The sequence below is a fragment of the Gavia stellata genome, chromosome 10 (assembly GCF_030936135.1).
Source record: "Gavia stellata isolate bGavSte3 chromosome 10, bGavSte3.hap2, whole genome shotgun sequence".
NCBI classification, from domain to species: domain Eukaryota; kingdom Metazoa; phylum Chordata; class Aves; order Gaviiformes; family Gaviidae; genus Gavia; species Gavia stellata.
Genome location: NC_082603.1, coordinates 12564865 through 12591097, shown reverse-complemented (window position 1 = coordinate 12591097; position 26233 = coordinate 12564865). Strand labels below are relative to the sequence as shown.

General features: G+C 37.1%; 1 protein-coding gene across 2 annotated transcripts in view; it reads right to left on the bottom strand.

The window, feature by feature from the left end:
- Positions 1–26233, bottom strand: part of VAV3 (vav guanine nucleotide exchange factor 3) — a 172925-nt gene that overhangs the window by 119296 nt on the left and 27396 nt on the right. For both annotated transcript variants that reach the window (XM_059821822.1, XM_059821821.1), the window contains exon 2: positions 19954–20070. In XM_059821822.1, coding sequence (XP_059677805.1) covers positions 19954–20070 — 117 coding nt within the window. The remainder of the gene's footprint in view (positions 1–19953; positions 20071–26233) is intronic.

The window sequence follows — 26233 nt, the reverse complement described above, 5'->3', positions numbered from 1 at the left end:
ATGCTACTGCACAACCAAGAGAAAGTGAGATCCCTCTCTATTTTCTTTTTTTTTTCCCCAAATGTTTGTCATGTATTTGTACTTAATGGTAATAACCTACAAAATACAACTGCTGTGCTAGTCAGTGTATGACTGACATCATATTCTCCTTTGCACTGACGCTGATGCTGTCGTTATGTTGCCTATAAAAAAAATTAAGCCAGCCAGACCTCAGAGAGCTTACCATCTAAAAGATCAGGAAGAAGACAGAAAAGACAGACAAAAAAGACACTTAAGAGCAGTTCATTTAAAATTACTTCTTTTTTGAATTTTCATTTCTATTTAAAACACACATTTATTTAGGTCAATTTTTTTCCCAAGCCAGCCACCTATTAACATTGTATTCAAATACTTCTGTGTTTTACAAGCAAAATAAATACAAAAGAATGTGAACACAAGAATAATTGCAGAAGATCAAAAACTCTTCACCTCTGTACCAGGCATAACATTGCATTAGGTGTTATGCCCACATTAGTAAAAAACAAAGAGTCGAACCAGATCTCTTAACAACTCTATGTCCCTGGTCCGTACCGTCCCAAGTCCTTCTCCCCTACCAAATATAAAAGAGGTACTTCTCAGGCACTCTACGACATGATGCCACCTCTAGTTAAGGAAAATAATATTTGCTTTAACTCTCCCTGTCATGGGGGGGGGGGGGGGGGGGGGGGCGCGGAGCAGACAGACACACACAAGACATATGTTATTCATGGATGCTCGAATACAGCTGTGGGGTTTCAGGTACTCTGTTTCTCTTACAGGAAGAAAAAGCTTTAAGTATTGTTTTGAAGAATGCTTTATTTTTCTGTTTTATCAATATCTTAAGATGCACAGCGGCCAACATGTCTGATACTAATTTAAGAATTGCAGCACCAGACCTAAACTGCAGAGCGGAATCAAATGTCTTTACAATCTATCTAACAATGTTTAGTGGCTCATATGAGGCGTCCTTCAGACAGGGATTTGGTTCTTCAGTTTTCACTTGTCTGGAGATTTAAAAAAAAGATTTTGAGTTCTTCAAGTACATGATAGGGATCATACTATATATTTTAGATGTAGATACTGTGATAAATAAGAGCAAACCACAGATACCTATCACTAGCCATTTCGTTATCTTTAATATTAAGATGTCTCTTGGGATTTCACCAGCACTACTGACTTCAGAAATTTCTGTCCTCTGCCTTGTGCTCTTCGTGCAGTTGTTTCTGCCCTACACTTCAGTTTACTACTGTCTTAGCTGTGCTAACCCAACTGTTAGCATGGTTGTGTCATACATTACATCAGAGAACTGATACGCAGAGAGAGGGGAAAGGACTGATTTCTTAAAATGTTATTCTAAAGGGCATATGAGCTCCTCTGCTTATTTCCCAGCTCCGCCACACCAACAGGTATGTTGGCATGACAAAGGTAGCAGAGCAAAGGAGAAGCAGTAACTTCTGACATTACTATTACCTCTTAGAGTACCTAGGACTATACGTCACTTTTACTCTATAGGGTTTACAGGCATTTCCAAATATTTTGTGTGGAATTGTGCTTAAAAGCATTTGTGAAAGGGCATGGGACTGAACACATCCCAGATTGGTAATAGGTTATAAAACTTGATCTAAGGCCAACTTCAGTCCTAATTATTCATAACAAAAACACCAGTAGCACATAAGAGTTCAATGAAACTCTTCACATGAATTGAGTTAGGCATTTCTGCCCAATACAATGTGTCCAAACCAAACACAATATCCAGAGTGTGATTTAGTCCTACTACAGTCAATCTCAGCAGAGGCCTAACAGTGAATGAACGCAGGATCAACTGCAGGCAAGCAGATGCACCTAGGTAACACACCATGAGTAATGCTGAAAACTATTCTCTGTCCTAGACAAGAATAAGCTACCGAAGAGGCCATGCTTTATGAATATCAGGCTCCCACAGCTTTTGCAGTCAATGCACAAATTCATTTTGGGGAGATAAAACTGGGAAAAAAACATATTGCAATCAACTGACCTTGTATAAGCACTCTGGTTTTATCTAACATACAATATGAAAAGACAAACCTTATGTGATACCAATATTGTCCTAGTAGTTTGTCGTAGGTATTATGGTCTCATTGAAAGGCAATGTTTGTGGGAAAGAGAATTAAATTTTCATGGGTCAACTGCCTGGGGGGGGGAAGAATTTCAAATATCTAAACCTTTCTTCAGGTCAGCAACAGAATTCACGAACTTCACTATAAGCACAGGTTGGAAAGCAAATGTTTTGAAGTTATAGCCCATATTCAGCAGCAACCTAACTTCAGTTACGCCTCCACCTTCTCCATTTTTTAATATCAAACTTCAAATCTAAAGCAGAGATCATTTAAAATGTATGCAAGTTGATGAATGCTAAACAAAGTGACTGAAACAGTCTCAATGCCAAAATTTCAAAGAAGCTGTTAAGCCTTAGTGCTTGTAGTTTTATCCCACACTAACTGTAATGTTTCTTAAAATTGTGACCCTCAATATAGTTCCCTTTTTACTTGGCAAGCACTAGTTTTACTGCTCACAGATATTTCCAGCTGCACAGAAATTCCCTTGCTGCACTCATACCAAAAACAGTACCTTCAGGGATGAGACTGCATCAAAAACAGTGAAATACAGCAACGCTTAACTGAGGAAGATTTGTGAAATGTAATCTTCAGACAGCAGTGAAGTTGGAAGGTTTGGACAGAGAGAAGTTTTAGGAAAGACGAGAGATATCAACAGGAGAAAGATGTGAGAAAGGAAGTTGAAGGAGGGAGGGTGAGGCGATGTATGAAGAGGAGAAATCTCATTCTAGGAAAGTAATGTCAGCTTCTGAAGAGTTTTGAGATGACAAAAATGTCATCTCAAAAACTAGGAAGCAAGATAACAAAACTGAAACCAAACCTGAAAAGCAAATTAAATATAAAATGAGAACAAAGAAAGTCACAGTTCCCTCAACGGTAATTTTTTTCCAAAAAAGATGCTGCATGTTTTCCACAAAAAGGAACAGAAATATCAATGTATGAATCTTCTTTGTTAGCTATTTTAACACTGTTAGTTTGTTGTTGTAGCTGAGGTGCCTACAGCATGCACAGCACACACAATGTAGATTTTGTGAGGTATGTGGGTCAGCTCAGTACAAGGCACAGACATCAGCATCTGTTCTAAAGTTAGATTTAACTTCTGAAAAGTTTTAATTACTGCTGTTCAAGAATAACACAACCATTAAAACCACTCTTATACAATACTTTTTGATATCACTTGTACTGTAGACTATGGAGAAAAGCTTTTAAGACCTGCATTACAACAAACAATAACTATTTATGTAATATTAAGATGAAGGTCTGTTTCTCAGTCAAAATTTAGTGTTACATATGTAACACCAGGCTACTACAGTACAAGGTGAATTTTTCAGTGGATTTTTGATTACTGATTTACTTACGTTTCCACTGTCTGTGACACTCAGAACATGCACCACATGGCCTCCATCTTCAGAAGCCTGCTACAACTTACTAACATCCAACAGAGCAGACAAGGAAAAAGGGCTTCTGTCCAGATTCACTGCCTTGCTAGTTCAAGGCTCCTCTGGTTTCGAGAAGCTTCACAGCAAGGGGATTTCTCCCTTAAGGATGTAGTCTGCCAAGTGAACTAATATGGATCAATTTAAAGCCACGATAAGGTCTGAGGCACTCTTGTGAGACAGATTGCTTTCTACCAGCCAAGCAGCTTTGATATAATGGTACCAAGTCACAACACTTTTTTGAGAATGCTGACCTTATTTTTAACATTTTACCTAACGTTACGAAACAAATTTATAGCTGAATTCCACTGCACACCCAGAGCTCTACGCTTGGCAAACATGCAAGGAAACACAAGTTACTTTGATACCATACCTACGTGAATGACCAACTTCACTGTGTCTGAGCAAATTGTTTTCAACATGCACACAAATAGCTGAACAAGATCTAATATTAGTAATTTTGAGTACCTTCACCTACTAGCTACTACTTATTAATGAGTATATTTTTCATTACATTAGGGGACTGAAAAAGTTTTTAAAATTATCTCATGACTTAGCATAGAAAGCAGCTCAACTTCCATGTGAGTTTACGTTATGTTGTATTTGGTAAAAGCCGTATGTTCTCTCAAATGCTCGTGAAAAAAGCTGCCTCTAAACCAGCACCTGGATTCATCTTCATTTCCCATTTCTGGGAAACCACTTGGAAAATACCTTAACATTTTGGATTTTCTTTCTCAACAGAGTAATGCTATAAAGCATCTTTCATGCCTCCCAAAAAATATATCTAAGGAGAAAAATGCTTATGCTCACTAACTCTTACTCACTCTCCTAAATAAGGCACATCTTTTCTCTTAGCCATAACCAGGAACATCCAGACTACATTCCCAGTTGGCTTACTTCCACCTACTCCATCTACTTCAACAGTAGGAGCTGAAGACCTGTCTTTTAGCATCACACTATGTTATTAGGCACAGATGCCCAAATTAAAAAAACAAACCAATGCATCAGCATCCGAATTAGCTGCTACACAAACGAGCAAATATTATCTTAAGCACTCTATTTGTCCCCCCTGAACGAGGCAGAGATTTGAAACCATACTAGCCCTGAACAGTAACATACATAAACTTGATGACACCCTCCCATACACCTCCTGCCTCCCAGCGCTGCCCAAACACCTGCAATTAAACAAAACAGCAGTAAGAGGAGCAGAGAAAATGGCAGCCCTTGCTGGCAGAAGCTGCCACAGCAGAACTCACTCACATCAGCAGCATGAGCAAAAAAAGCCAGGGTCTTCTTTCCATCATAACTCAAGGGTCTGAACAGCTAAGCTGTGGCCTCCTCCACACAAAGGGAGAATCTAAGTAACTCGAGTCACCACAATGGCCTTGCAGACTGACTTCACGTGGGAAGTTGGTACATCATTAACAACGGCTCAGATTCTTTTCCCTCCCTTTATATGCCTTTTTTCCTTTATATGCCTCAGACAACTCAGGCTGCCAGCACTACATGGAGTCTCTGCCTCTGCAAACACACACATGAACAGAAATGCAGCATAAAAGCACGAACATACCGCAGAGCATGCTACACTTTCCTGCCTTGCACTGCGCTCTCTGTTCAGCCTAGAGGTGTGTGTTGGCAGAAGACTCTCTTGATATCTCTATGTAGCATTTTCTCTGGAAAGATCTTGATCAGCCTGTGGAGTTCATAATCCAGGCTTCTAAAAAGTGCCATCACTGAGGTACTTTTTATTGCCTTATTTTCTGTGACACAAGCCTTGTTTTGTGTATTTAAACACCAGCAGTAGTTTTCACAGTCACATTTGTGAGTACTGATTTGATTAGAAATAGAAAGCTAAACCCTCCTCTCAGATTCAATATTCTCTAATTCAGTTTTAAATGAGGAATCAGTTACTGCATCTTGGAATTTAGTAAACTTTCTCCTGAGAAACTCAGGAGAAGTAAATATGGTATAAGTCCAAATTTCTGACCTCTTGAGACATCACAGCAGTTCATATATGCGTGCATTGATCAGTATTTGTTACAGGCACCAGTACATGAACGGTATCTCCTAAAGACCCCTCTACTGCATACCAAACTGACTATTTTTTAATGTCAACATTTGTAAAAATAAGGAGCGGGAAACATGGTTATAAGAAAAAATCTACAGGTCAGAGTTAAAACATCCTTTTGAGTCATTCCAAATAAATGAAAACATATTTTATGGCTTGCAAATTTTAAAATTTTAAAATTATTTTATTGAACAATTTGTTTGTGTCAAAATAGTAAGTTCCTTCTTTGCAGCTTCATTCCTGGAGTTTTGGGGGTTTTTTTCAGTTTAGACAGAGGAAATAAAACTTTATCAGAACATCAGTGCTAAGAATTCTTTTTCTTTTCCAGAGGTTTGCTTGTGCCAGACAACACCAAAGACTGGTCTCACTGTGCTATGCAACATATAAAAATATGCTTTGAATCAGATGCAAGAGGAAGCAAACAAAACCATACTTGAAAATTTCTTCTTTACATGACCAAAATGAGAGAAGACACCCTGATATTCAAGTTCTAACAAGTATATAAGAGGAAAAGCAGCTGAATTGCAGGATTTCCAACAGAGCTATAGTTCTTCTCTTGCAAGTAGTGAGTACATATCTGGTAGGCAGAAAAATTTGAAGATGTATTTAAATAAGCACAGGAGTAACAGGACCCGTCTCCTGGCAAAAACCAAGAGACAAAACAAAACTGCAGAAATGCAAAAGGCCCAAGAAACACTCTAAGGAGGGCGACGTACGCCAGACTGCAAAGCAAAGTGATGAGAGGCAAAGGATGAAGGCAGCGATGAAGAGCAATCAGTAACTAACTAGGGAAAACCAGTTTAAACATTATGTGATGAGAGCATAATTAAGTAGAAATGGTAATACAGATTATGTTCTTTAGGTATAAGGCTAGAGCAAGGGAGAACACAGGCCAGGACCAAAAGCTAAGCATGGAGGAAGGAAACCGGCAGCTTTGCGGTTCAGAGCCTGCAGTGAGTGGTCAGAGCAGTCTGCTGTCTCTACTCTCCCACTTCACCACCTTCCTGTATCTCACCCCTCATCTCTCTTCCTTTTCGCTTTAATATGGACCAATAAAATATCATCTATGTAACTTCAAAGCCAACCAATTTTAAGAAATCCCAGCAAAGCTATAAACAGGAAAGCATGAAAACATGATATCCTGTATGTGTCCCATACTTCTAAACTTGTACCATGGGGGAAGACATGCGCTGCTACTTGGTACAATTACTGCTTTGTTAACATGCAGTTTGTAAGTAGCACCTTTTCTTAGTGTTTAGGAGACTATTCAAGGCATAGGTGAACTACTCACTTCCACAAGGGAAACAGACATAAGGAACTATCTAAAAGCTCTACTATTTGAATAGAAATGTTCTCATGCAGTCCCATTTAACTCCGCATCCAGCATCGGCATGCTTAGGGCTGCTGAACCGATGGTTAATCTAATTCATAATACATACAAAGGCTAGATTAAAAATCAGTCTCGTTGTGGCTCGTACAGATTCCATATTTATGCCACCCACTTGTGGGTGGCGAATCTCCATCAAGAAAACAAAATGTAAATGTGAATTACTCTGTAAAAGTTCAAAATCAAAGTGCATGCTATGCTTCAGTTCCTAGTATTTGAGCTCTTTCACTAAGTTTTGGATGATATTATCTAATGCTTGCTAGATAGACGAAAATCACTTTGTCTTTCCTATGTTCTGAAAAAAAATGAATTCACATTCCATTTTTTTTTTAATAAGGAAAATGTCTGTAGAAAGTGAAACAATATTGGGGTTTTTATTTATTTAAAATAAGATGCCTTGTCTAGAATCCACTTTTTCAATCACAAACCACACACTAAAGTGTGTTAACAATATTAATATAAATGAAAAGTATTTATCCTGATTTAAAGCAACCTTGTACTAAATTGGCCAGGAAAAACCTGTTTGTTTTCTAATTAAGGTACAATCATCCTTTAAACAAACATTTTCTGCCACAAAATATGCAACGTAGAAAAACTATCTTACATCCAGTCAACATGCAGCCTCCAAGTTAACATATACAAAAATGTAGACCTCACCACTTAGAAAATGGGACAACATTTCTAATCAGGTGGTTTAAGAACTTTCATTAACTTCACTGAGCTAATACTTCAAGACTCATAACGAAGCTTGTTTCCAACTCCCAGATCGTTTCCCACAGATCACACAGACTGTCTGTGTCCATCCACTACGTAGGGTACTCAGGTTGTTTAACCTTTCTTTTTAGCTAGCTGAAAAACTAAGGGAGGTCCTCCCCCTCCCCAAATCAAAACACATTAAAACTCAGTCTCAAAATAAACCCAGAACTATGTCACTCAACCATATTTAGTATACCAGAATAAGCTGTAAGAGAGGCTGCCATATACACAAGTGTTTAAATATCAGAAGATGTGTCTATATTGTACTTTTCACATAAACTGGTGGCGATCAAGAGATACGATAAAATCCTAAGAAATTGCAACAGCCAAGTAAATATCTTAAATGCAAAATAAAGTGATCTCAAGAGAAACATGCACAGCTATCCCTGGCTGGCCATTTGTTTCAAACAGCTATGAAGTTTCCTATCATCACCTATCCAAGTGAAGAAAGCGTTTAAAAGGAAAACTTCCAAGTAAAAAAAAAAAAAAAATTTAAGAAATTTGGTCTCACTCCTTGTTCCACTGCTTTTGAAGGCAAGAATACATTGTATGGTATCATTACACCACATGCAAACTACACCCTCTTATCAGGACTTTGGTAGTGACAATGTTCAGACAACAAGTAGAGCCAACTGTTTGGACAGCGGCTGCCACAAGCTTGGCATTGTTTCCTTTCCTAATGCCATGTTTTTCTTTGCAAATCTCCAAGGGTCATGTTCTGTGAGGCCCTGGGTGATGCCACCTCCTAGTCATCTCCCCAAGACCAGAAGCAACTCCCCAGGTGTATCAGTCAGAGGGCATACAGCTACTGCTATGCCTTACACCACTCAGGAAGATTATTCTCTTCTCACCTAGCACTGGGGGAGGAAAAAGCTACATAATGTACTAGTGAGTCACTGTGAAATCAACAACATCTCTGCTTGACACTTTAAACCACACTGTGAGTTTTGGACAACAGCTTACTCCAGTGAAGGCTGAATGGGAAATTGTGGAAAACTCCCTACCCCACCAGTGGCCTACATTCAATTTTTTGCTCTACTCCCCTGCCAAGGGCACAGGCAGTAAATCCTCAAGTCATTTACATATTTTGGTAAAAACTGGATTATGTAGTGCACTGAATTACTCAGCTAGTGTCAATTAGCCACTGCAGGAAACATATTATGTGCTTGCACAATGTCACTGATGTATTTTTCCTCAAATCAGTTCTACTTTAGAAACACTTTAAACCTTTCAGCATCTTAAAGTTGATTTTGGGGGAATGAAATATATTTATGAGAACTAGCCCTCAAATGGTTTTCTTAAGTAATCCTGCCAAGGGTCCCTTACACGTTCACAGAACAAAATGGCTTTCAGTTAAAAATATATTCAGACCAATACGCAACTATATTTAATTTGGGAATTTCATTAAGGTTAAAATTTGCACATAAAATATGCTCGGAATTGCACCTTAAAAAAAAAAATCAAATAATATACTTTCGTCAGCTTCCTCAGCATCACACTGCATTGTGCGGTGTACCTATGTTGCTACTTCATATCAAAGGCTCTTTACAGGCAGGTCTTGAGACCTATGCTGGTATATTACAGTTTTAAACTGTAATCAGGTGACATCTAAGAACTGATTTACTTGTAGAGGTTAGCATTAGCTGAAGTGTGTCATTTAATTTCATTTTTCTTAATAATTTTATCTGATAATATTTTAATTTCTTCTGTAATACTACTTTCTATTTAGCAACTGTCATTACTTACAACTGTTTCTGAACAGGTTCCCAATCAGCTAATACATTCACGATAAAGTTTGACACTGAACTATTTAATTATTGAATGGTTATTTTGGAAATGAAATCCTCAGTTTTCAACGACCAATGTTTCAACTTCGAAATCTCATGAAGCAAGCCATGAAAATGCAAACAATTTAACAGAACTTCTGCAGATAAATCTCATGTCATGCTTCACAGTTAAAAAAGAGTTTAAAAACATTTAAGATCCAAAACCTAAGATCCAGCATTTCTGCTGTAACATGTTTTCAGCAAAAGAAAAAGCCATCTCCCTAAATACACTTAGTGTTTCCATAGAAGGATGCATTTATTTTCCCAGCAAGATAGTCTTCATGATCTCAATCACCTACAAACAATACAAGCTCTTCAGATTTATAAGTTGGAATATACTCTTCTGACATTTTTCCATTACCAAACTATTTCAAGTATCCATCCTTTTCAAAGGCATGCAGTAGCTGTGCATCTGACATTTATTCATAACACAATTACTGTGTCAGAATGAAAAAAAGCAGAACACAATTATTCATTAGCAAACACCTCTCCAGCCCCACCACCAACATGTTAAGCAAAAGCTCTCTAACGCATTTTGTAAACATTTCTCATTAACTCATACCTATTTCCTTTTTATGAAACACACAAACGTTGTTTCCTGCTGCAAACCATTCACTGCAGGTTTCACTTTCTATTGAAATTGGACAGAAAAAGCAGTGAATGAAATTACAACCAATCTAACTACTAGAGCATTCTTCAGGCTAAACAAGCACTGAATTTTTAATACTTTACAAAGAAACAAGCAGTAACTACTGTCTTTGAAAATACGTTATTATTTGGGACTTTTGACTTGAGTACACTCCTGCTTTATATAGAACTACCAACCGTAAACAGCTGGCATGTGGTCTCCCCCTCGCCTGCACAAAGAGGGGGACTCTACAGACTGAGCAGAAAAATCATGGTCTGGCTTTCCACCAGCATACTAGTATCTCCCAGGTTTGGCCCCATGATGTCATTAGCAGCTGGTCTTGGAGAATGCTTACACTTGCTTGACTAACTCTTCACAGGAAATCCCAACACTGCGTAAGAGATGGTTTAAGCCATCACACCTCCCTAGCCTGCAATTTGTGCTTCTCGGGTGGAGTTCAAGAGTGGCCCAAATCTCTCTGTTGGAGGTTTAGCACAGATACCTTTCAAGAATGTTTTAAACTCATGATATATATATCTAGAGGCTAGAAGACATCTTTCAGTAAAAGAAAAGTTTAGCTATTTCAAACCATTCCAAGGAAAAGATAGGAGGAAAAACCCAAACACAGTAATTACACTTTCTCTAACTGTTTTATATTGGAATGGAGCAAAGAAAGTCACAAACATTATTTTAAAACTATGCATAGATAACGTATCAAGTTAATTGAATTGCTGTTGTCAGCATTAACGCATACAACAAAATGATATTTGGCAAGCAACATAGGGACTGATAGCTATTTCAGGTTGCTCGCTTCTTAATATCCTTTTTGTTTGTTTGCTTGTTTCTGCCTCTTTGCCTCCTAATCTTTGATTTTTATCAAGATGCAGTCAGCTAAGATTTTAAGTAAGCTGCAGGAAACAATAAGAAAAGCAGATCATAGCGCAAAAATATGTCCTAGGTAATTCGTAGTGTTGCTTGTGTCAGTATTTTACTCAGACAAAAGGTCAGGCACAGAGGAACATCACTGGACATTAGGAAGAACACAGTTTACCAGTATCATAGTAATTAAGCTAACTTTGTTGTAATCAAAACTCTTCAAGGATGCACCAGTAAGAAACTGAATGCTTTCTTATGTAGATCCTCCACAAAATCATTTCCCATTTGAAACGGGGTACCCAGTTTAGTATTACTTTTGAATAAGCATCCTTCTGTATCTTGAACATAAACTCATACAGCTTATTCTGAGACACATGATTATTTTAAATTAAAGATCATCTCAGATTCTCTTCTGTAGCCTTTATTAAAATCTCAGGTAGACAAGTAGAACTGAAATATGTCAAATGGGTTGATTCAGATAGATCCAATACTAGAAAATGCATAGCAGAAGAAAAAGAGGTAGAGACAAGTAAAACCAGGAAGGACCATAAAGGCCCAACAAACATAAGAAGTGATAAGCCACATATTAAAGAGATGAATGAATACTTTTACAGTAAACATGGCATAAACAAACAAATAATGAAGATACATTTCTTAAATCCAAAGGAATGTGGTGGTATATGCATTTTTCAACAAGAATAGCAGACTACTTTTCGCTTGCTGATCAACACTAAAGCACCTTGTACAGCCTGCTGTCCCCTATTACCTAAAAATTTGGAGATATGGTACTATTTCAATATAGCAGACAAGCACACAGGCTGTCCTTGACCAGCTTATACTTAAATACAACAACCAAAGCTGCTCTGTCACTTCGTCTCTTACCATGATTTAACAGTAATGGTGGATTACTTCTTCAGATACAAGAGTAGCCAAGTGTTCAAAACAACCCACCCAACCCTATAAAAAGACTATACTAGAGTCCACATGGCTTAATGAAACATTAGATTTGAATATTACTGTTAGAAGCAGACAGAAAGTGTAGTCCAAACCACTCATTAAGTTCTCTCCCTAGAAATATTAATATAAATTTTAAACAAAGAGGAGACAAAGCAAAGCCTGAAAATTAATTACTTGCACTGGCACAAGTCTTTTCTCATGACCTAAAATAAAAAAGGATGTGCAGTCAACCATGTCAGAACATACCATTACGGAAAATTAGTACATACATGAAGAACACAGTTTTAGATCTGAAATGAGAGCACCTTAAAAATAACTACTCTCTTAAAACAAGCCCTGAACTCTGCTGCAAAGTCCAGCCTGAGACTGCCATGAGGTAAAATTAATTAAAATAGGAAAACATCCAGGTAGTTTGAGTAGCAGTAAATGTTAAAACACTAATTGTTGCCACAGATGTTAATGTAACTTTGCTATAAGCCTTAAAGCTCCTAGCTCTGTGGATCGGATCAAGTCTTCCCTACCTAAGCTGTGGGAAATTAGTTAGGAAACCAGAATAAACGACTACACTGGGTTTACCCAATTCCTGGCTAGGGAAATAAAAGGCTGATGCGCAATGGATGGTCTTCACTAGAGCTGAGGCCATGCAGTGACACCAAGTTCTCTTTCTTCCCTTCATCACTTCCAAAACACAAATGGAATGAACAGGAACAAAACAGAAAAGAAGGGGGGGGGGGGGGGGGGGGAGAAACAAACAAACCAGGAAATCTCCTTCATTACGCAGTGGTGGGTTTTTTTACTCAGAATCTAATACCTATAAGCAGACATGAGGAATATCAACAGAAAGCAATGTCCCCCCAGCTTAAGAGGCAGCAGATCATTAAGCGAGTAAAAATTGTAAATCTTTTAGCTCTACAACTGCACGCTACGTCAATCTCTGACTTGAATATGTAATTCGCAGCACTGATAATAAAAATAGAAGTGCATTGGCCCAAAAATCAAGAACCAAGCCTTTGTAAGTTCAGTGGAAGAACCAATCTTGCATGTTAATGAGATGTGAAATTCAAACATAATTTGCAACTTTAGGCTTTTTAGGCTGATGTCAGGCCCATTTCATGTGGTAACTGGAAATATCAGAATGACCAACAAGCCCAGGTAACTGTGATAGCCCTATGCTATTTGTTTCTAGAGACATTATAATTTTATGTCTCTGTCATTTGAATCTCAAAATCCCAGAGCAGAAAGAAGAACAACCAGAGAACCCAGGCGGCAAGCAGGAGACTTAAGGTCAAAGTGGGAGAGGAATTCTCTTAGAAATTAACTATACTGCAACCGTAAGAGAACATGGAACAGCTTATACAAATTATACTTCAACTTCTCCTCTTCCCCCCCTCTTCCATTTATCTGCTCTACTAACAGAAAACTGTCATGCTTTTCCTCTTTGGAAGCCTCCAGGCTTTGCAAAAGAGGGAGAACAAACAAAGAAAAAAACCCACATTTCCTATCTTTCTCAGGGGGTGAACATTTTCACTATTACATAAAAAAAGATATGTACAAAACTCTGCAAAGTTCACATGGACCTCATCTGCAAGTCACTCATATATTGCCTTCTGGTTTTATTTATAGTTTATATTTGTGTTACTTTGACCAATATTTATAAATTCAGGAAGTTTTGGGTTTAGTTGTCAGTTTCACCATTAATTTTTGGTTACTGAAATGTTTGTATTGCAAGTACTGCAGGGAATTAATTCCTTGTTTAAAAATAAGGTTTAAAAACGTTTCTATAAATAAATGTGTGAGAAGACGTAAATCTTAAACCTTGTTAAACCTATTCAAGCTCCAACTGTCCTCTTCCTCCAAAACTTCTTCCACCTCACAGAGAAATGCATGCTACCAGAATTCAATGCTATGAGTTCAGTGTCTCTAGCATACATGAATCAAATACACCTAACATTTGGACAAGATCATCTTAACAACAGAGAAACATGCTCAAAAACTCAGTTTTATTCTCTCTCATTAGCAGTTTCTCATTAACCTTGACTTTCCAAACCTGGTCACATTTGCTGAAAAACTAAACAGAAGCCTACATTATATAAAGACTCAAAGTCTTCTGATACTTCCAAAACATCCCAAGCACTCCTCAGATGAGAATTTTTCATTAATGATCAAATACTTGTGGTATGTTCAACACTTTGGATGTGGTCAAAAATGAAGATTATCATCAGCTGGAAGCAAACATTATAATTTGAAAAAGTTGTGACAAACCTTTAAGAAATTCATGAAGATTCATTTGGAAAGACCAGTGAGGTGATAGTCCATGTAGAAGCCATAAGCTCATGGTAATGGTTTTACATTTATTGAAGTTATATGCCTAGCAATTTGTACAGACTCTTTGGTGACAATTGCTGCAACAAATTATTACAGATATGTACTACAAATTTATCTACTGTTTGTAATGGTTTCCACTGTCAAACCACAGCAATCTATTTCTATAAATTTTCAAGGACTTTTCAAAAAGGTGGTTGATGAGCTATACCGTTATTCATCCCACTCATTCATCCACCTCATCACTTTGCCCAAAACTATGATTTATGTTCTTTGGGGCTGGAAGTCATTTTTTCTAATGATATAAGACAGTCTTTTAGGGAGGCTACTGAATGCTTGACCTTCATGTAACTCTATACGAATAGAAATGACATCTAACAAATAAGGTCTCCCATACATGCCAAGCATTTCAGCAGTTTTGCAACAGGCTAGTATTTTCTTGCTCATTTTGTCCAAAGCATTTCCATGGAGAAGGAAGCTGAAACCTGTCTGTATCTTCTATTTCTTCATTCTCCCACATTCACATGTACACCTTGAAGGAGTTCAAGTGTCATTCATCCCAAACCAGTCCATCTCACTGAAACATTTGAAAACGTTAAAATGCTACTCCTAAAAGCAATTGTACAGCTAGTTTCTTGAACAAACCACTAAGCTTTTTTTTTTTTAATTCTACCACTAAAAGAGCTCAGAGAATGAAGAGACAGAGCTCTGTTGTTAATGACTGTCTTGTTTTTACCAGTTCATTTCTCTTTCTCCATTTTAATATCTTTACAAAAATATGCCATAATGTCTTGGCATGTTCCCCAATGTTATGCAGTTTTAATATGACTCTGTTAGCGAAAGTGCTTATATTTTGCTCTATTACCTCACTCATTAAATTCACCAAATAAAACATGAAACAACTGAGGTTAATCTCAAATGCTTCAGTTTTATTGAAGACTTCCTAAATATTTTTCCTCCTCTCTCTTCCTGGAAAGGTATATAACTTTTTATAATAACTGTTGCTCTTCGTTGTGTTGATTTTGATGTGTGTGCGTATCTCATGCACATCTGCCTGATCTTCCTGGAATCTGTAAACCTGAGGGAATACTAATACACCAGGATCCTCAACTTCAGCATGACTTTCTGCTGCATCATAGCCCAGATTTCCTTTGTGCTAAAAGAGTGACTAAAATGATCGCAGACTACATGACCTTAGTATGTGCACTCAGTATTTTCACAGCAGTTGCTTGCTTTCACATAAACTAGCCTTTTAAGTGTCATTAGCGAGTTAGCTACGCTAGAAATTACGTTATATGCTTTTAAACAATTAGGTACTTGTTTGATTGGTAGCAGTTGATATTTGATCCCTTTGTTTGCTGTTTTTTAAAAATCATGATTGAATACGGTATGTTATTTCTAGACATCTATTGCAGGACCCCTACTGGGAGGGTCTATTGCTATGTTCAAATTCGATCAGTTATATAGTAATAAACACTCTGTACTCAGTTACATTGCTTAGAATATTTAAAAGTAGAGTACACAAAGTTCTTTTTCTGACAATATCTGGACACCATTTTACCCCACAGGACCTCAAACACAGCTCTCTGAGGCCAGGGAGCGTCTATTGACATCAATGGGCACTGGAACTAATCCTCAGATTCCCATTTCTGCAACACATTAGTTGCAAACTTCCTTCAGAGAATAGGGATAGCAACAATTTGTTGCAGCATACCAAACAGCAAAGACTGCTGTCGAGCAGTGTGCAGGGCTCTCAGAGCTGAAAGAACAAGTATCAACACTATTTGTTGATTCTGGCACACAGGTAGAAAGGAAGAACCTGACAACCCTGCGCTAGTGAAAAATGACTCTCACGCATGGAATTCGTAATGAAAACACTGTCTGGCACCCCATGTGCGTAGGAGGGCATTTCATGCTCCGTCAGGAACTTAATTGTTGCTGCATTAAATGTACTGATAGAAAGGTGAATGAGTGGGAATGGGTGAATACTGTAGAACTCAAGGAAAAACAACTTTTACATAGTTTTAGAAAGCATGATTTAAGAACCTTCCTATTTCTGTGTAATGTAGCCCCTCTTTTTTCAAGCACAGTCAGTCTAAAAATTAGAAAATCTGTGCTATTATACTTGAAACAGCTGATATCAATGTTCATACAGAATGTACACATTAAAAGCATACTCATGGGGTTACCTGCTTCCCTGTTTCTTTACCTGTTCTCTAGCTACATGTTGCTACTTCAGCTTCACCTCTGGTTTCCATCCACACCACATAGACTCTTCTTTTTCCCTAATCACTGAGAGATCAAAGAGTCTTTGCAAAGTGGAGCACAAAGTTCAAGTCATATTTTCATACATTATGTCAAAGCATCCGAAAACAGCTCATTTACCCCTAGCTATTAAATGCAAGTTTCACCATTACATCAAATATTTTGTAACTGGTATTTCACAAGGCTGCTAAAAGTCTTATGACATATAGGCAGTGTCTAGCTGCTACTTCTACCATGCACAGGATTTTGCTGCCATTTTCTTTAAAAACTTGAAAAACACCAGAATATTTTCAAAAAATGCCAGTTTCCATCACCAGGTCTCTCATCTGATTTTTCCCTTCAATCCTATTTTCTTGAAGGCACATTGTTCATTTACAGTTGACACACTTCTCCTGTTCCTTCCACTAGTATGCTTAAGAAGTCATTGAAATCTGTCATATTAAGCAGAATATTCCATCATATGACAACAAATTCAATAATCATTTCTTTATAAATTCAATTGAAGCATTTAAAAGTACCAGATATATAAGGCTTATGGAGTCACCTCAGCTACAGTTTACATCTCCCCACTACTAAGTACTTGCCAACTTCTGACATCTTAAGACAGCTTCCAGTACATTCAAATGTGTTAGAGGCTGTAGGTATTGCACACACTCATTCCATCACCTGTTTGGTCAACAGTCTGGAAAACAGACTGTTTCTAAACCATATTATCCTTTTTGTTTGCGCTTGTAATCATTTTGAGATCATTCATATTTTGTACATATTTAGGGAGAGCAGCTCAAAGAATTCTTTTAGAAATGGCAGAATGACTTGGTTGCAGTAGCAGGAAAAATCTGCGGCAGTCTTTTTTGCCTTTTGCAACTTCAGTTCAAGAAGGCTGGAGGTTTAGGACTATATTGGGATTGTTATTCATAGGGAAAAAAATGAAGGGGGAAGTTGAGAAGCAAAGAACAACTTGAAAAAGATAAGCTTTCTTGTTCTCACCGCTGCTACTAGCAATCAGAATTTCCAAAGTAATAGGTACATCATCAGATATGCAATTGTAATCCCATGCCACTTTACAGATATTCTCAGCTAGCTGTACAAACGTGACACTTAAAACTATAGAAAGAACTCAGCATAAGGCTAGCTATACATTTTAATACAGTTATAATTTTCCCCTTCACTTTCTTAATGGCCTCAGGTTCACCATCTGCTTTAGGAAGCTCACTACATACTCATTTGCAGAGGCTAGTAAAACATACAGATCAGCCTATCTAAATACAGCATATTCCAACCTCCACTTGCGTGTGGCAAGCTTCCACACAAGCACACAACGGAAACAGATGAACAGCAGAACTATTTTGCACCTAAAAGCATACCCAACACAGCTACTGCAAGGATTGCACAGGCTTGTTCAATTTAGCATCCCCATCTCTGCAGAAGCAGCTGTTACCATGCACATAGTTAGCCTCATTAAAGAATCACCCACACCACTGTCTTTGAAATTTGTCACTGATCTTTACCTGGTAGCTTTCCAAGAAAGGTGACAAAGGCCACTGAAGAGGCCAAAACTAGAGAAACTACAGCTTGTAAGCACTATCACCATCGTTAAAACTGAAATACCAATACCAGGAATAATTAGTCTACTTGTGCTACACTGTGGCAACAAACACAGTAAAAAATCCATGTCTCTGCATCCAATCTTACTTTGGGAAGAGAAATAAAATACTAAATATTATGGATTGAAGACAGTATTTATTTTTAACCAATTATTCTACTTACATAAAATTGTATTCTAAAATAAATTCTGTTAAAATGACAGTTAAAGAGTGCCAGAAACATATTTGTTGGGTTAAATTCAGCCTTAATTCAGAACTTGTTTACTGAGTATTCAATGATGCAGCAATAATAATTTGCACTGCAAAATACTTCTTCAAAACCAGACTGTATTAAAAAAAACAGGCTGGTTATGTTTATGTGGCATGAAATGTGAAACTCTCAGCAATTAATTAGAACATACAATAATAAAAAAATACCTGTGCATTTGTCATAGGTATCAAAAATTTTAAGAAAGCATTAAGATACTTGACTTATTCAATACCTTAAATAAGATATTACTGGCACACCAAAAAAATCAAAACCAACAATTTTAATTCCTCTGCTACTTGCACAATCAAAACAAAAAGAAATCTGATTTTTAATAAGCAATACACTAAATTTGTAAAAAAGACCATATTTTAACAAAAGCTTTGTCTTAAATATGATTTATAGGGACAGATGATGTTCAGCATAACTAAAGAACAAGTGGAATTACCAGGTTTATCTAATTTTATATTCTAAGGACTTAAAAACAGACAAAAGATTCAGAAAAATAATTAGATATTTTGGTTAATAGTAATCACTGAACTATTTCAAACACTCAGCCATATTGCAGCCCTGATTCATGCTTGCACTCTTACATCATCTTTACCTCTATGTCTACTTATAAAAAAAAGCAGTGCATAAAAATTAGTTAGTAAAAGTATGATCTCTTAAAAAAAGGAATAATGCTTGAAATATACTAAATTTGAATGAATAACTATTTTTGGTGCTACTTCAGGTAATTTTTAGACCCTTTCCTGTGAAATTAGGGTAATGATACCCTATGACTCAAAAGCAGAAACCGAAGTTGAACTGAGCATACGCTGGCAATGACAGATCAAACAGATATGTAGGAGGTTGTGAACAATAGATTGGAAAAAGCTTTTACTAATCATAGGCTTACAGAATATACTTCAGGCCGTGTAAATTAGAATAGTCACATTAACCCACCATAGCTTCACCTCAGCTTTACAGCAGGTTAGAAAAACCAACAGATTTAAAAACTAATTGTCAAAAAAAAAATTTACAAGGGCAGATACATGGGTGAATTTCGAGCACTTGAGACTAAAGAAACATGCTCTGTACCATGTGGTCTTATAATGTATAGGCCCAGGGTTTCTGATTCCACACGATTTATGTTAAAAGTGATTTCACCAAAGAGCACTCACCCACAGTTTACCATCTTCACACAAAATTCATTTGCCTTTAATTCAGCATCTTTCAATCTGTTTTTTTAATTTATCTATGTTTTCACACCTTCAGAACTTTCCTACCAGGGATTTTTCTCTGCCCTTTATTAGCCCCTCCAATGTAAATCTAATTCTTCTGCTTTCTTAATTCTTCCTCACTTTTTTTTTTACTAATGAATGCTCATCCATTAGTCACAACCTCTACACCACATCTATCATGAAAGTCTTCCATACTCAAGAAGCAGAACACAGGTGTCACTCAGGACATAATTAAAAGGATCCTTACCTTTCCAAAATCTCTCACATCAAACAAATCGAATGCTTCAAAAAGTTCACTTTTCTTCATCCCAAATATTTCACAACATGCCGAAAGAAAAGTCCTTATATTCTTCAAGCAAAGAAACTAGGGGAAAGAAAACAAAAATACTAAGCATCAAGTGTGTCAATTAGCAACCTGTGTGCTCACTTTGGTCACAAATACATTACAGAATTCACCAATACAATCATTTGTAAGTCAGCACTTCCACTATGCTGTGATCTTCCACTGGTTCTAATTCAGCCATAAAAGTTCCCTTGAGACTCAAAAGTGTTAACCAAATTCTGAGTAGATACTTTGTGAACAGAAACTATTTTCTCTTTTTACATAAACAAAGAGAAATTACAATATGCTACTAGATACAAATTAGTTTAAATACAGACTTTTCAGTTCTCTACAGACAGCACAGAACACAACAAAGTCACCTTAATAAAATGACATTAAAATGAGAAAGTTATTCTTCATGTATACATCAAGTATCTTCAGCTGTTAAGATAAAAGTCTAGTTTGAATATTTAATGAACACACATGTACTGTTTTAACATGCTAAAGACATTACGAATACATATTCTCCATCTGGAACACAAGAACGGATGAAATATGCAATTGAGAAGTCATTTACAGTTTATCTAGTGGAGATTTAAGATCCTCAAACCACCTTGATTTCTGTACTGAACCAAAGGCTATTTCCCTTGAAGTTATCCACATGCATCAATGATCTTCTGAGTCTGGAAAAGAATAAAGCTTCTGCCACTATGCTCTCCTTACAAGGCTTTTAATGCATTTTCCAGTGCTATTTTTTGTAAGACTTTATCAGTACAAAAGACTGTAACTATCAATAGCATTGCAGTAACTAAAGAGGGATAGCTAAAAAGTGCAATATCCGGTCTTGATAATGGTTAGCACTAGAAGGTACTAGTACCTTATGAGGACATTAGCTCCATAAAGATGCTGTTGTAGAGTCTTACAATCCACTATGCAGTACAGTTCAAAAGCAAATATGATATTTATAAGCAACAGTCCTTCAAATGACCCAGCACCATGCTTTGAATATGCATTTAAGAAGTACAGCAACTCAATATTAAAACTGAGTTCCTAGAGTTCTCCATGTTATAGTGGATTCATAAAAATGAGGATCATTGACATTAGGATCGATTACAGAATTGCTATGTGTTCCAACTTAACGTTGTTCATAAAAAGCAGTATTTTTGCTATCAATACAGACTGAGTGTCACAGCCATACCTTTCCTAAGTCCCAAGTGCAAAGTAATAAACACACAAACTACATCACTGCTTTACCTTCAGCATGAGACAACAAAATAACAATTCAACAGGGAGGCCTACTTCATGACTTACATAGAACTAACCAGCCAGACACAGAAAAAGCAAAGCACCTGATAGATCAGATTTACAGCAAGGTTACAGATATGAAAGCACCAATTCAACAAGAGAAGCTTCAAGAGTAGACAATTCTAGTAGATGGTTGTGGACATCAAGACAACAGCCAACAAACTGATCGCAAAGCATCAAAAAAGCCATCCTTGCATGAGCCGAAGCTCCCAGGAAGGTATCTGTGACTGACAACTGCCACATCAAAGGTAAGGGGCCACAGATGTATCAGGTGGAGCTGTAGCTTCCACCCTTCCCTCCACTCCAAACAGACCCATCTGCACGTGCTCCCAGCTCACATGGGGCAGCTGGTGCTGGGCTACATACTTGGCTGCTCGAGGACAACATTGCATTGATGCCCGACTGCTTTTATGCCTAGTAAAATTTGAAAAATGAGTCTAGCTTGCTTAGTCAATATCATAAGCATCTCTGGTTTTGCAAATATTACTATTTTCAAGTCAAAGTTACAAGGTTAGAAGGCTAAGAGATGTAAAATGTTATGTGCTTCTTCCACCATGATGCTGCCAGAAAGAACCAGAAGATGAGCTGGTGTGGGAGTCCACAGCTTTAAAACAAGATGGCAAATACAAAGTGATTATTGTTTCCTGATATATTTTTTCCCCAGGTTTTTTATTATTTTTCTTAAAAGCCATCAAGGGCCACTAGGTTTGTCTAATGTAGAATACTGATTCAACTTGAATACTGATTTACTTTCTTACACTGAAATTCTCACAACCACTGACAATTTTTTTCCTCACTGGAATACTCAGCTGCCTTTTTAAAAACTAAGTTTTGAGTTTAGATGAGTGACATCTGCCAGTGCAAAGAAAACTTACAGCTGCATTAAGTTGTTCAACCTCTAAAGAGAGCAAGAAGTTAAGGGAGAGACAGGACCTGTCATGGGCCTAAAATCTGGCCTAGATTTGCTCGAGAGCATTTTAGTGAGTTGCATTTATCCTCTTAATACAGCTAAAAGAACCATTTAACGTATGAGCAGTTATGCACGAGCAAAATGCCCTTCCCATTCTGTGAAATTTCTCCAATTATTCTTAACAGAGGTCTCCTACAATAAAAGCTAAAGATGGCAGCATTCTTTCCAACTAGATTTATCGGTTACTTCAAATTTGGAGGGAATTTTGTGACATCAGCCTTTTGTGTTTAAATCATCATTACTATGAATTGTATGCAAATAGATGAGAGAGCATATTACAAGAAATTAAGTTTCCCTTAGCCCACATGTTTTAAAGGAAGTGTTAAAGTACCTGCACTGTAAGTAACAAATTAAATTATTTGGAATATTGTAACAGAGAGACCAAAGAAGAATCTAATTCCCCACACACACACCCTTTTTTTTTTTTTAAATACTCAGTAATTCATTAAGTGGTAAAGTGCACTTAACATGCATCATATGTTAAAGAGATTGACATAATTAAAATCTAATACTCAATAACCATATGACAGCACAGCAGTTATATTACATTTCCTGTAGGCTCTAGAAACCACAGCCTAAGCATTTGTCAAATCTGCCTGCACTTGAGATGGGACCACGTCATCAATGAGTGTGCACCAAACGGTGCCTTTAGCAGAATAGGCCTCCTGACAAAAAAGTCTAACACCCCTGCTAGTTCAAAGACTGCTTAGTGAGTTTAGTTGGGCATCTAATGATTCAGTATCCATCAACTTTCTCTTGTAAAATGAAAATGAAAGGCTTATTAGTAAACTATTAAGCTAACCACAGTAACTACCAGGATAAAACTGTGAGACTACTAAAACCAAAAATGTGTTCATATTTATATGCACTCATTTTGCAATAAAAGATAGGAAAAAAAAAATCTTTAAAAAGAACTCGTTATATGCTACTCATGTTTTGGAAAAGTTATTTGATTATATTAGCTGAAAACTTTCAGAAATATTTCCACAACTTTATATTGCAATCCTCTAAAGAATCAATTTTCCTCAATGAAAACAAAGATTTTTATCGCTGCGGTTATTGTATGAAGAAGTACAAATTAGTAAAAGAAACCTCCAAATTAAAAAAGGGCATACACCTAAAATCTAGGAAGTTCTATAAAAGACAACCCTCCTTGTTGGCAATAAGGAAAAGGCACCATCAGTCTGCAGTCTTTTATTAGTAAGTACAGTCCTCAGGATATTTGGAAACCTACTACATTATTGTGTTTCTTTTTCAAAGAAAAACATTATACATTGGCACACCACAAGGGAGATCATTAAAGGCATAAAGAGTAGTTGGGTACCCAGTTCTCTTAGAGAAGCAAGGAGAGCCAGACATCTCTCATTTGGTCTAATCTCCGAAAGTCTCCTCCACAGGAAATGTTGTCTTTCAGTACAAGAACTGGTTTCTCTTCATTAAAAGATAACATAACTTAAAAACATTCTCTTGAAGGAGTTAATGCTGCCTTTTTTCTTTTTCTTTTCTTTTTTTTAAATTTTTTTTAATTACATGGCTATATTAGGAGACAGCAGTCCAGAATTCTTAGACATATCAGTGAAAATATTGCAGTAGGTTGGTATAAGCCATGAGTCCAAAAAAGGGTTTACACTAGTAAAAAATACAGCTTGTATCTGGCTCATCTCCTGGCATACCATGAGAGGAGAGCATACGCAGCACCCAGAAACAGACTGACAAAAATCACAACCCGCTGGGGTTCAGGACCCTGAGAACAATTTTCAATATTAACATCTGTAGATTATGAAGACATTTCTAAAGCACCCTAATGTTTCACAGCATAAGCAGCTACACTACTACAAACGAATAATGTTGTCATTGTCAGGGCTGGTGAAACGGTACAACTCTTAGGATAAACCACTGTGCTTTTATGGAACAGATCAGAGTTTTAGTGGCCTCTGGTCCATTCTGCACTGAATTTAATTTTGTAAGAGGCATTAACACAACATTTATTGGCACGAAAAGCAAGTTTGCAAAATAAGAAAAGTCTACCACATAAAAAAGCTGGTATGGTTTATATAACTGAGACTGTATTTGTCTGAACAAATGGAAGAGAGTGGTCAAACCAAATTATACTAAGTTCCACAGAAAAAGCATGCTGTTTTCTAACATAACACTTGTCAGTTCACACAAAAAAAAAAAAATTATTTGAGGCTTTTTCAACACAGTACATGGTTGTGTGTGCTGACAGAAATGTATAGAAATATTTTACAAAGGGTACTGCATAGAAATTACTAATTAGACACAAAAAGCACAGGCAGGACTATAGCTGCCCACAGGGAAGAAGGATTTATCTAACCAGGCCTCTAATGAAGGAAAAGATGAAATGCAAAAGAAAAAAAATCAATTTCATATATCCTCTATTCATATAATCTTAAGAGGCATTTCTCAGAAGATATATTTTAGCACTGAAGTACTTCAATGGAATAAAGGTCTGTTTGGTACAGACCATAATATTCAGTATTGAGATGTATCTTTTGTACTAAAAGCACTCCTAAGGGTGTTCAGAGACCAACACAAAGAGCTCTGAAGATCAAATTCTGCCGTGAGACATTTCTATGAAATTCCAACATAGCAACACCAGTCAGGCAAGTGAAAACTGAAAGGCCAAGAAATGACAAGTATTTAGGAAAGACAGAGTTCTAATCCACTTTCAACTTACTTTTTTTTTTTTTTTAAATACCAATAGTGGAAAACCCAGCTATTTGTATTTATTTCAACTTCCACCTCCTGTTTATTATGGTGATTCAGTCACAAGCAAGGAAGAAAGCTTGGGTAGCTGGCAGTTTCCTTATATTTGCATCTGGATCAACAGACATTCATACTGCATTTAGGACAAACTAGAGAACACACTGAAGCCTGAGCATCGGAAACAGTCCAAATAGATGCTAGGCTGTAAAGGGGTATTAAAAACAAAATGGATCACTGTCACTCTATGTCAGGGAAGGTGGTGTTTTTCCAGCATGATACATTTTTGCTGACAGTGTATACCTATCCCTTTGTCACCACACTTCCCAGGCTTTTTTGCATGTTGCGTTCAGGGCCCTGTGTAGACTACAGGAGGTTCCCAATAACTGCACGAGAACTGAGGCCAGTCGCTTCTAGCCACCATCACGTGGAAGCTAATGACGAACAAGTAAAAACATCGAAAAAGAAGGACTCTGCTTAGACAATTGTCCACTAAATCCACCTTGCCTCCTGTGGGAGAAATAAGGCATGTCAATCACAGAAAGTCCAGAAACCTTCCCCTCCTATTCCTCCTCTAAATGGCACCACTTTATAAACTACACAGCTGCAGCTATTTGCTATTGCCTAGTCTTTAAACAGCCCTATAGGCATAAACAAAAAATGGTGGGGTTTTATGTAACAAGTATTTTATGACAAAAATAGTTGAGGAAAGGCCAGACATTCAAAACGAGTATATGAAAGGGAAGTAATCAGATGAGAAAATTTGGTGTCAATTCGCGCATCTCAGAAGGCACAATAAACTTTCTTTTTTTAATTTATGAAATACTGATGTTACATGCAAGGAGGCACATACAGTCTTGTGAAGATAGGAAATTTTTCTATCAGTCATTTATGGTCTTAGAAAAGCAGAATTACACAAGATTAGAAGGCAGAAGAATAGAAGAGGAACAGATCATTGCCATAACACTTACATGCCCTTCCTATACCTCAGCTCTTACTGCAAAACACAGGCTCCTGACCTTTCCTGTCCATTTCTGGGATGCTGATGAGAACAAATTAGCTGGGAATATCTCATTTTGATTTCCACTCTGCTCCTGAAAATATAAGCGAAAAGGAAAGTAATGCAGTTATGCCTGTTGAGCAAGAGAGGAAATGTGAAAATTGCCATAATGGATTTAACTGGAAGAACTGCTTTTCTACATTCTG